The sequence below is a fragment of the Erpetoichthys calabaricus genome, chromosome 2 (genome assembly GCF_900747795.2).
Source record: "Erpetoichthys calabaricus chromosome 2, fErpCal1.3, whole genome shotgun sequence".
NCBI classification, from domain to species: domain Eukaryota; kingdom Metazoa; phylum Chordata; class Cladistia; order Polypteriformes; family Polypteridae; genus Erpetoichthys; species Erpetoichthys calabaricus.
This window is the reverse complement of record NC_041395.2, coordinates 285,282,965-285,295,885: the sequence shown is the minus strand read 5'-3', so window position 1 is coordinate 285,295,885 and position 12,921 is coordinate 285,282,965. Positions and strand designations below refer to the sequence as shown.

The following is a 12,921-nucleotide window of genomic DNA, read 5'->3' as shown; positions in this document are numbered from 1 at the left end:
AAATCAATATATTGTTGTAAACCAAAACTGTCAAGGCAAGATAAAAAAATCCATCACAATATTTAAAAACATTATCCATATTCAAATTAAAGTTACTCACCAACATAACATTAGATGACATAGCACACAGAGAAGTTAGAAAGTTCATCTAAAGAAACCCAATTAGGTTTAGGTGGTCGGTAAACAGTGGCTAGTAAAGTAGAAGTGCGCCCACTGACTTGTAGAACAATGGACTCAAACAAGGTGTATACAGGTAAAGCCACTGAAGATACTTTCCACCTATAATTATAAATTATCACAAGCCCACCCCCCTCTACTGGAAGCATAAAGCTGACTGACACAAACAAACCCTTGGGGGAGAGCTGTTTCAGGCGGAAAAAGTCATCAGGCTGCTGCCAGGTTTCAACAAGACACATGAAATCGTACTCTTGTCCAAAGATCACAAACTAATAGACCCTTGTTCAAAAGTGAACGGATGTTAAAAAGTCCGATAGCGATACTGTTACAACAAGCCTACTGTTAACCGATCTATCCAGCTTAACTAGCACGCTGTAGTCAGCAGCCTGGACAGATTTCCTTGAGTGTCGCTGGTTGGAAGACCCAAAGGACCATACTGGGTTGGTGTAATTAAAGCTGAAGTTCTGACAGGACCCATGATCTCCAACAGACATGGAGAATAATATCCAAGTGACAGTGCAATTCCAGGGGTGGCTCAACGGAATTAAAGTGTAGCCAAAAATTTCAGCTGCCATGTACTGGATTAAGAGTGTAATAGAATGGAGGAGAAAAGAAATAATAAGTCAAGCAATAATAATCCAAGGACATACGATATTGAAGAGAATTGTTGCCATGAATAAATCCATCAGCCAGGTATGTCCACAGGTAGTCTACAAGTAGTCCAGGTAATCCACACTGCGTTTATTAGTAGTAGTATATTAATTAAAAAACTAATTAATTAATTATTAATGCTTACTGTTTCAGTTGTTAAGTGCAATAAAAGGTTTGAGAAACAATAGGAAACCATCCAGATCATCAAGTTTTTTTTTTCGGCTAAAAGCTATGTTATTCAAAAATATTGTCGAGATAATTTTCAAAGCTTGTCAAGGTTTCTTCTTCAACACCATAACTCTGTAAATGCTTTCAGATTTCCACAACTCTTTGCATGAAGAAGTTCCTAGCTTCAGGCTTAAAAACACTGTCCCCTTAAGTTCCACTTATGTTGTCAAATACATGATTTTAATTTAATTGAAAGAGTTATAGCGGATCAAGTTTATCAGTGTTCTTGAGTATTTTGAAGACCTGGATTAGGCCACCACTCAGCCTTCTCTGTTCAATTTTTAATTGGTTTACTTCTCTGATAGCATCAGAGTAAGACATGTTCTTTAATACATAACAAATCTCTGGATTTCTTCCTTACTAGCTTAGCCCACACTGGTTCAGGTGAATTCCCTTCTTCTGTCTTGTTTTTACGAACTTGTATATCATTTTTATCATACCTCCTTTACTTTCTTATCTGTCTTTTCTGAAGGATTTATAGCCACTGATATTATTTCTATCAATCTCATTTAGCCATAACTCTACAATTACAATAGTATCATAGTCCCATGCCAATACTGTAGTCTCTGATTCATGAATTTTGTTTTTAATACTCCAAATACTAAGAAGTAAAAATTTGAAAGTGCAATGTTTGGCTCAATTTTCTTTTCAGTTGGAGTGGTCATTCCTGTATATCTGCATCACGTTTTCTGCAGACACCATTTACTTTAAATGTCTGTACACTTCTCTGAAGATCTTAGCTCCTAGAATATTTGTCCCTTTCACTTGTAGAAGCTGTCAAGTCGTTTTTGCACCATGCCTTCATCCATGCATTATAACTAAATACTAATTTCCAGTTGTGTAGGTTATTTCCTGCTGCTGGAAGAATTTATGAAAAAAAAATCATTTTGGCTTTCCAGGTTCTGTGATTTTTCTCTGCAATGTATATGGAGGGTCTTCACTTGCTGACTTGTAATTTTTGTAGCATGTCAAGCGGACTGTATTCCAACAACTAGCACATCCTTTTATTGCTCCACTTTCATTTTAACTTTGTTCGGCTCAGGAGGATGCTCGGTTTTTCCAGACTTTTTGTATCAGAAACAGTCTGTTTGATATTTCAGTCTTTTTTGATGATGGAATGCTGTATTTCCATACTCCTTCTTTGAATACTTGTGTTTAAGTTTGATCTGTTGTAGTCTATATCTTGTTGCTGTTGCTTTTGGTCTTGGTTAACTTTTGGTCTTGTGAAGATCTAAAAGTGTCTGGAGCTGCTTCTCAAGCAGGCAAACTTTAGTAGTGTGACATGCTATTTTCAGATAGGTTTCTCATATGAAATTCTGCTCAGTGACATCTTGAATCACTTTCCATGTTACACCTGAGGCAGGTGATGAGTTTGAGAACTTAATCTTATATATAAAGATCTATGCGTGGAAGTGTGTGTGTCTGTCTGTCCGGCCCGGAAGTACAAGGCTACAGTGTGAAGCTCAAAGAAACTCTGTCCTCAAAGTGAAACCGCCGAGAAAAGAAACTTGCTTAGCCATTAATACATAAGCAAGACAAGCACATCGGCAAAACGAGACCCCTGAGGAGAGAGAGAAACTCGCTTGGCCACTGATAGACAATGGAAGTGAGCAGATCAGCAAAACGAAACTGCGGAAAATAGAGAACCTTGCTTAGCCACTAATGCACAAACGATGCGATTGATTGATTGAATGAAGTGACAGAATCCATATTTTCTAATAGCCCAGGGTTTTTTCAGCACTGGCTTACAGCTAGTATTTTATAAGTTTCCTTTGACAGAATGTTTTTTAACCTTTTATTTCAGCACTACCTTTTTGTTAGAGAAATGTATTTACTGGGGCATCAAAATACAAACCATCTTATTCTGAATTTGTGTTCTTTTTGTCCAGATAACAAGGCAGCACTACCAAAATGCTCTCACTGCAACACGCATGGACAGCTCTCCCCAGACTCCAGATGCGGATACCCAGGTAAATGAGAGTGGCAATGAGACTCCTGAAATCCCTGATGTGGAGCCCTTGGTGAATAAAAGCCCCTTGATGTTGCCTGATATTCAGAGAGCGCCACACTCCACACAGGATAAGATGCAAGAGCAGAGTGTCCAACAGATAACCACTGCACTCAATGAGAAGAACCGCATAGTTCGTGAGTCCAGTTTTATTTATTTTTTTTTATTGTTCCTGTTTATCCATATGTTACATATGAATATCATTTAATAGAAGTTTATTTTATTAATAGCAGCAAGTGAACAGAAGTGTATAAAGGCAGAGAGGTGACAGAAAAATAAATAAAGACAAAAAAGTGTCTGCCAGGTGTGGAGATGCACATTAGAACATTTATAACATTTTTAGTAATAATTATTTCTCCTTTTATAACTGTGTAATAGAGATACTAGTAATTTATAATAAGTACATTAATTGTTCCAAGTACCTTGGGTGATAGGTTGCCTGGTTGGGTAAAGGATTGTCAGACAAGAAAGCTTAGCCAAGGACAATGCAAGGGTACAGCAAAACCCTATAAGACAAGGATGCCCATCAGTCCAAAGTAACAAAATACACTGTCATACCGCTAACAAAGAAAGGACAATGTAATGGATGGTATGTCCTATAAGTGGGCTGGACTATCCAGAAGGGAAGTAGATAAGGAGACCAAAAGATCATGGAGGTTCAGAAGTAGGTCAAAACACTCTCTGGCAAATGCTTCCACTTCAGAAGCCTTTTTAAAAGTAAGATCCAGAAGAAGTACCCAGAGGTTAGTTGTTTCACGTCAATGTTAGATTATAGCATATGGTGCTAGAGCGTTAAAGAGTAGGACCATGTAGCCCTTTGAAGAAAGGCAGCCCAGAGTTCACCTAAGCAGCCTTTCCCTTTAGGGTTACAGAAGAGCACAGTGGTTGCAGGAGCCACTAGGAGCACTGTGGTTTGGTGGCCAAAAGATTTTATGTACCTCCCCCTGACCCCAGTTGTAATTCTGGCCTTTGTCTGAAGAAAAAATAGGAATGGATTCAAAGCTGGGTTTATCTCAAAATAATGACACAGTGAGTGGAAGAGAGGCCAGTATTGAAAGACGCACAGAGAGAGAGAAAGAGACAGGAAGAGGGGAGGTTCTGGGTCCTATCCAAGAGACAATAGTACAGCCACTGAGAGACCATGACATGAATAATTTTTATTTTCATGAGTAATTTCTGCTATAAAAAGTACTATCTAAAACCACCAACATATTTTCTACATTAAGTATTGTAGTTTGTAGAATAATTATCAATATTTCATAATGAGACTGGCACTGTGGAACAGTGGTTAGCACTGCCTCCTCAAATCTATGGAATCCTACATTCAAATTATGGTCCAGGTATTGTCTTCATGAACCATGTTCTCCTTGTGGTGGTTTTCTGCTTTTGCTTCAGTTTTCTCTCACACAAAGATGGATGTTCCCTAGTGAGTCGAAAATGACCTTGTGTGATCAATTGAATGTGTCCTGCAAAGGACTTGATGTTCTGTTATCGCCTAACAGTTATTTCCCCCATGACAGGCTCAATCAGGATTGGGATTAGAAAATGAATGCATAATTGAAAGTAATCAATGTCTTGACACATTCTGTACAGAACAGAATGGCAATGTGAAACCACAGCCACCCTGACTAATTGACCTCCTGTCTCCTCCACACTAACCTTGAAACCCTCTAACCCCTGAACAAAGTCTTGATTCTAACCATACCCCACACTTTGCTGTTTAACCTCAGTATCTGTGCTGGCTTCTCAGTGTTCCTAGGCGTCAGTGCACGTTTCTCAGTAAAATGCTTATCAGACTTAATGGTCCCTCTGTCATCTGTTCTAACTCTGATGTCTGTGAAGCTCTTCCCACTGAATCGTTTAATTTAAATAGTGAATCGGATACATGAGGGCATGGGTGGAAATTATTGTCAAGACAAAAGCCAGGGAGGACTTCTTCATCTAGGGGTCATGGGAATCTAGAATAAATTCTCAAGTCACATAACTGAAACTAATATCTTGATGGATTTTTAAATATATAAATGTCTGAATGAAATATTAGGACAGCTTAGCTTTTAGCTAACTGAATAAGCTTAATGGACTGGACATTCTCTTCTCATTTGTTACATGCCTTATGGTTATTTCACTCATTCATACACAAGCTTAAGTTAAAGTCTTGCATTCTTAAAATGACATTCTATTACTTCTCTTTCTCACTTATGTTTTCCTTTGATTTTCTGATGAGTATATTTACTGTATGCATTTGTAACATACAGTATACACACTTCTTTCATTTTACCCTTTTTAAGGAAATATTAATTGCTCCAGAAAGCAGTGTTGGTCACTCTGTCTATGCTTGAACATTCATTCATTCTCAAACCCTCTTAACCCAAGCAGGGTCATGGCGGAACTCGAGTCTATCCTAACGATACTAGGCACACACCCAAGACAGGAAACAGGCTTGGACAATGCTCCAGGCCATCATTATTTGTATTTATTTTTGTCTGATCCTGACTTACAACATTTGAGATACAATTTCTTACATTTATTTTGTTTTTTCCATTTGGATCACAGGCTCACTGTCACACAACAACAACAATATATTTTTTTATAGCCCAAAATCACACAAAGAATACCTCAATGGCCTTTAACGGGCCCTGTTTAGTTGTCATACAGTGTCAGTAATAGAATAAGAACCCACCACCTCAAGGTTTGAAGTCCCAAGCCCTAACCACTGTGCCACACTGTCTAGCATTAGGCTGTCTTCTGATAATCTTTGGATATGTTAGATGAAAACCAAAGTATCTGGAAGAAACCACAAATAGACATAGGAAAGAATATGCAGACTCCACGTGGACAACAAACATGTGCTTACAGTGCAGGATCTGTAAAGCATCAGCACTAAACGCTGTGCTACCATGCCACCCTATTTACTGAACATCTTTAATCCAATTCAGGCTGGCAGGAGCTGAACCTACAGTAGATGTGGCAAAGTCTATTCCAGCAACATGAAGGTATACAGAATAACTGACTAATTCACTTGCACAAAAATGTCTCTTCTATTTTGACTAACATATAATAATTTTGTAAGGTATTTCTATGAAGAAGGTAAAATCAAAAAGTATCTGTCTGTAAAAATGGTGACTGCATTTTTTTCATTACTTCAGGGAGCAAGTCAGATGGCCAGAAAAGCCCCAGCGATTCTGTATTTCTTTGGATGGACGAAATTCCTTACATCCGTGAAGACCTAACTGAAAGTTCTAAAAGAGATGGAAAGCAAAGTGAGTGTCTGCCTTGGGGTTTAGCTCTACAGTTGGTCATTTTGACATCCTTTACATATATTCTTTTGAATAAATTCACAGATGAGGACACCTTAGGAGTTCCAGTTGAGGAAAATGTGTCCAGTTCTCCATTCATCAGCAGTCTATCTCTCAGTGGGTCAGAGGAGACATTAGGGAAAAAGCTGCTTCGTAAACTGAGTAAGGAATCTGCTTTACTTATGTTTGCTACAGTACATGTGTTCTCTCATGAACATGAGCATGAAATTTATGCCTTAAGGCATTAAATCAAAGTCAGGCTGGGTATACTGTATGGTCAGTTGCCATTTTTCAGTCCAAGACCTTAAAATCTTCCTTCATAGGTAAAACTATAGTTGACTCTCAAAAAGCAGAAACATTACAAATATTTTACATGGTATGCTCTTATTAGAGGGATGGTAATGTAGTGGTAAGCACTGCTGCCTCATACATAAAGGGACCTGGTTTCAATTAATGACCTTCTCACTCCCTGTATGAAGTGAATGTGTTTTTTGGAGGCTCCAACGTGTCATCACATAAATAAGACTTCTGTGTTAGGCTATCCAACAACTCTAAACTGGTATGGTGTGTTGGAAACTTTGTCCTGCAATTGACTAGCAAGTCTTGGGTTGATTCCTGCTTTGCACAAAATGTTAGTAGGATGGGCTTTGGAACCTGACAAAAATACAAAGGGAAGAGCAAGTCCAAAAATGAATGGATAAAGAGATATAGTGGGTGGAACAAATAATGTCTATTTAAGATGGATTGTTTATTTTTCCTAAACCCATCGGCTTCTTTTCCTTTTTATTCCTATTACTATTATGAATTGAGAGTTGCTTCTTCACAGCTCCAGAGTCATGGATTTCAATCATGGCATGGTCACAGCCTACAGTAGGTGGAGGTGAAATTCTCCCTGTACCCATGTGGTTTATCCTCCTACATGTCAAACGTGTATATTTTAGTTTAACCGGTGACTCCAAACTCTTCCTCAACAGTGGGTGTATCCTGTAATGGAATGCAGTACCACCTCTCCAAGCCTGAATTCCCCTTCTGGCCAACGCTGCTGGTAGAAGCTTTAGCTATTTTATCTTTGCCTAAATTAAATAGGTTTGATCATCAATAAATATGACAATGATTATTATTATACTTTTTATAAATGCCCATAAAACATACATGTTAGATTAATCTCAGACTCTGTATTATTCTAAAACAGGGATCTACAAAGTCAGTCCTGACGAGCAGAAGGGGCCACAGACTTTTGTTCTAACACGATTTCTTAATAAGAAGTCAATTATTGCTGTTAAAGCACTTATTGCTCAAGCAATATTTTTAGTTGCCTCAGTTGTTACGATTCCCCACCCTTAATTGCATATTTAAGTCTTAAACAGCAGCTGACTGTTTTAATTGTTCCTTATTAGCAACAAGATGCAAATGACAGAGGAACCAGCAGTTCTCCATCTAATCTGCCTCCATTTATACCTGTGTGTATTCATTGTGACCTGTCTGGCATAATAAAATACCTGAAGAGAAAAAAGTGAAGGACTGAGAATTGCTCCTCCGCTTCAGGCTACAAATCATTTGAATGATATCCTTGGAAAGAAATGTCCTGACATTGCAGAATTAACACACTAACAAACCACGAAATTAAATATAAGATCTATTACTGGCAAGGATTAGTTTCTAATTAAGCAATCGTGTTGGAAAAAAAATGTGTAGCCATTATGGCCCTCCAGAACTGACCCTGTAGTCCCCTGTTCTAGAATATGTGTGTAGGGATGTGTATTTCACATTAGATTGGTGTTTAAAATTATTTGTTCCTTTCTCATGCCAGATCCTTCTGAAATAGATTCTAGCGTCCCATTACCCAGGAATGGAAAAGGAAGTTCAGAAATCGATGGATTGATGATAACTGATAATTCATTCATTCATCACTTCAGCTATTTGATTCAGTTGGAGCCTGTGGAGACTGGAGCCTATCATATAGCATTCTGTCAGACACACAAACACTCAGAATCACCAGTTAACCTAACACACAGCTCATTTTATTGTGTATATGGGGAGAACTTACAAATGGCACACTTAGAGTGACTAGGCTAGGACTTGAATTTAAGATGTTGGAGCCATGAGGTAGCAGTGTTAACCTCTAATCCATCATGGTGTACTTTTAAAAAATTACACATAAATCTAAATAACGATATAATTAAAAGTTTAATGCAACAATTGATTTTTCTATGCACATTTTAAAACTGAAAAAAACAATTTAAAAACTGAAAATTGGCCAACTACTAATATTAAAGTTACACAACATTTTTAAACCCACTTAATCTAAATCAGGATCATGAAAGACTAAACTGACAACATCGGGTGCTAAATATGAGAAGCCAATTCATGCAGGGCCCATTCATGCACATATGTGTTTTGGTATTGCTACTCAATCTATCCCATGTTTTTTGGGGTGAAGGCGAAAAATCAGATTACCACACGTATAAGGCGGGAATCTGTAAACTCTACTCCAACACCATCCTGCAATAAAATAGAATGTTTAAAATGTTCAGAATGTTCTAGTAATATTTTGGACTTCTAATACCAATGTGTAATTATATTTTATGGGGGAACTCAGGTAGCTGTCAATCTTCTGGGGGTAATAACTTAGTTTGGTTTATTTTTGTATGGCATTTTTCACTGCGTGCTGGATCAAAGCGCAAATAACAAATTCACAGTTAAAATGCAATTACAATGTCCCACATTACTAATAACATAATGCATACACATAAAGACACAGAGTTGTATATACACAATATACAGTAGATTTGGATAATATAGATTCTACATGTAAGGATGGGTATATAGACAGATACTGTAGATATTTGTTGCAGCAGTAGTAATTGTATTTTCACATTTGCAGTGAATTTGTTATGTGCATGTCTGACCGATATGCAACATGCCAACACTCTCTGGCACCATGATAAATTAGAATTTATTGAAATACATTAATTGTTTCATTTACAGGATAAATTTAGTATTTTTTATGTCAATGTTATTTCTTTACTATTATGGTATATATTAATTTGCCTCAAAAAAATTGTGTTCTAAAGTGAATCTTTTTTAAATTTTAAAAATACCTTGTCGGGTCTTGCAGTTTTTACAAAGGAGCTGAAGGGTATAAGGCCCGATGGGTAAATGAAAAAGCCTTAAAACATACCAAATACGCCCACAGTGAAGCAGCAAAAGTTTCAATTTAAGAAAACATGCCTTCCACATTTATGAGGCACCCTTAAAATAATGAAAGGAAGCTAGAAATAATTATTTTGTGCAGACACCCATTTGCCACCTTGCTTTTCTTGCCGTGAAGGGAGAGACAATTGGCAAGATGAAGTGCAGAGCTGATTTTCTTTTAAAATCGTAGAATCTCAAATAGTTTGTTTGCTTTTTTTATTCCTTTCTAAAGGGACATGGATATGCTGTTTTACAATATTTGTGCAGATGTGGATTAATATCCGATAACATTCTTGATTTACAATAGGCATATTTGGTAAGTTCAAACTTTTAATGTTTGGACCCTGGTAACCTGCAGCCCCATTGCAAACTGCAAGAACAGATTATTTTTAAAATTTATGAAAAAAAACCTTCACTTTACAATACAATTTTATGTGGCAAATTAATATATACCATGATTGAAAAGAAATAACTTGAAAAATACCAAACTCATCCTTTAATAGAAGACACATTATGCTGCTATTGTATAATGATATATATATATATGCATTTTTTTCAGGCAATAAAAAAAGGAAAAAGTCTCGTGATGGAGAAAGAACACCAGAAGACAATCCTGCAGTTTCCCAAGTAAAAACCTAAGTTTGCTAAAACAGATGGAATTATGAAACAGGAAAGGTGGGCTGGGTACTTCAGCAAAAGAATGAAACTTACCTATCCCAAAATTCCAAACCTGCCCCAGACCAATCAAGTAAATGAATTAAGATGGGTGAGATTTTTGTTGTGGTTGAAAGCTTGTCAGTAGACTCTCCTCATAATCATATTAAACAGAATTGTACTAGGTTCATAGTTAAAATCAGCATGTGCTAGTCTGCTTAGCTGTACACACAGGGAGCAGCCCTGTGAGAGTCTACTGATTACCACATACTCTCATCACATGTTCTTCCTGTATACCTTTATGAACAACAGTGCATCTAATTTGATATGTGGTTAGCAGAATCAACAGTAGGAACAGTCAACAGTTTAGACACATGTTATAATTTTTATATATAATTAAGATTTACAATGGGGTAATATCAAAAAGAACAGGTTCTTCCAGGTTCAAACATATTAGAGGCTATTATAATATTTTGGATCTCCTCTACAATAGAGTGATGATAAATTTACTTTTGTTGCTTGAATCACTTTGGTGGAACACTTGGTTGAAAACATATAGTTTTAATGAAACTGCATAACTTTCAACATCACCTTGTTATCAGAGAGGAGAAGGAAATTGCAAAAATAGTACAACATGGAAAAAGAGTGCAATGAGACCATGTACTTTATGGAAATTCTACAGCTTCCATTGCCAGTTATGACTTCACTCATACCAACAGTATTCTAAATGGGACAGAATGCCTCATAAGTATGACAAAATACTAATTCAATGTGAATTTAACAGCACTTTAATGAAGTCTAAATGTATTTTCTTGTAAAGCCTCACCAGTAAATTTTTTTTTTGTTTAAGTTAGGTACAGGGATATACTGGAATCCATTTTAGGCAACGCACAAATTTTATGTTATGTGTTATTATTTAACGTACACTGTTTCGAACATGATCTTCTTTTTGGATTTACCAGTTTTAACCTGAGCAGTATTAATTTATCTTAATCATAATGAGTACCTTATGCTCTATTTTTCAGCACTTTACACTAAGGAGACAAATGCTATTAATGTTAAAAATGTGTGCCATGTTTTTCTCTTAAGGCACATTGTACCTGTACTGGCTGAGTTTTGCTTTGACATCTACAGCACATACAGGGCACAAGTTGTGCATTTTATTTTCATTATTTTGGAGGTAGGGCAGCACAGTGGCATAGTGGACAGTGCTGTCACCTCCCAGATCAAACATCCTGGGTTCAAATCCCACACCTGGATGTTCTCTCTGTGTCTGTGTGTGTTTTTCTCCCAACTGCCCTAAGACATGTACGTTAGGTAAACTGGTCACTCTAAACTGGCCAAAATCTGGTGCCCTATCCAGGGCCATTTCCTGCCTTGCACCCACTTCTGCCAAGATAGTCTGTAACCCTCTGCCTAGATTAAGCTTGTATGAGAAAGCTGATGTTTAGTGGGTAAACTAAAATGAAATCTGCTTTTAAGGAAATAACATAAGTACTACAGTTATTAATGATTTACTTTCCAAAATTTTTGTAATGGAAATGTTAATAGAAATAACAGGCTCATTTTGATTCCAGATTGGATAACGTTGCAGATTTCCTTTAGTGTTTAGTAAGATGTTAATGTATGAGTCACTGACAGTATTTTGTAAATGCATTCAAAAAATGTGAAATACTTTTTTAGCAGGATTGGTTTGATTTGAACCAGAGTTTATCTGTTGGAAAAACCACCTCAACTCTGGAAAGAACTTCACTTTGGAAGTGAGCTGTCTATTTCCTCTAGATATTACAATTAACACTTAAGATGTTTCACTGGAAGGATATAGCTATAGCCTGCATGATTATCTTTATGGTCAGGGTCTCCATCTCCTTTCTTTCTGGGTTGCACTGGCTACTATTTTCTGTTCCAATTAAAATAATAACCCATGTGGTTAGCAGCTCTGGTCCTGCTGGGCCATGCCAATCAAATATTCATTTTCTAAACACATGTATTGCAACACAGATTCACTGGGACTAGAGCTTCTCATAGGAGGCAAGGCAGAAACCAACTTCAAAGTGAGCACTTCTCCATCACAGGGTACGCTCAAATACACTCACATCTACCCTCATGCAAAGCTGGCCAATCTGTATCACTAATCAACCTTCCCTACATGTCGTGGGATATGGCAGGAAACCAGAGTACCTGGAGAAACCCAAATGAACATTAAAGGACATGAGAACTCTACAGAGGAATGTCTCTGTCCTCCAGTTTAATTTGGATTGGTTATTAAGAATTTAGAATTGTCAGTAATGTGCTTTGTTCAGTCAGTCAGTCAATTAATAGAGTCTAATTTAACAGGGTAGGAAACAGCTAACTAGCTACTATTTGAACCTGTGTGTCTTCTGCATGTGTTATTACGATATTAAGAAAGGTGACATTTTTTTCAGTTACACATAGTATCCCATAAACATCTTACATACATTACCTTGTTTGACAGTTTAACTTTTTTTGTAGAATGCAGAGTTTGATTTTCACTTGGCATCCACTTTTCCATTTTTGGGTAATACTTGATAGATAGATAGATAGATAGATAGATAGATAGATAGATAGATAGATAGATAGATAGATAGATACTTCATTAATCCCCAAGGGGAAATTCACATACTCCAGCAGCAGCATACTGATAAAAACAATATTAAATTAAAGAGCAATAAAAACGCAGTGCAAGTTAAA

At 36.9% G+C, this 12,921-nt stretch overlaps 1 protein-coding gene across 2 annotated transcripts in view; it reads left to right on the top strand.

Annotated features, from left to right (window-relative positions):
- Nucleotides 1-11,618, top strand: part of LOC114644886 (metal transporter CNNM1) — a 70,769-nt gene extending 59,151 nt beyond the window's left edge. Inside the window, exons 7-10 of one of the 2 annotated variants that reach the window (XM_051924000.1) lie at nt 2,946-3,201; nt 6,211-6,324; nt 6,406-6,522; nt 10,115-11,618. In XM_051924000.1, coding sequence (XP_051779960.1) covers nt 2,946-3,201; nt 6,211-6,324; nt 6,406-6,522; nt 10,115-10,194 — 567 coding nt within the window. In that variant the 3' untranslated portion in view covers nt 10,195-11,618. Of the gene's footprint in view, nt 1-2,945; nt 3,202-6,210; nt 6,523-10,114 lie in introns of both variants that reach the window. The other variant, XM_051923999.1, reaches the window with a different exon arrangement.
- The last annotated feature ends 1,303 nt before the right edge of the window (nt 11,619-12,921 follow it).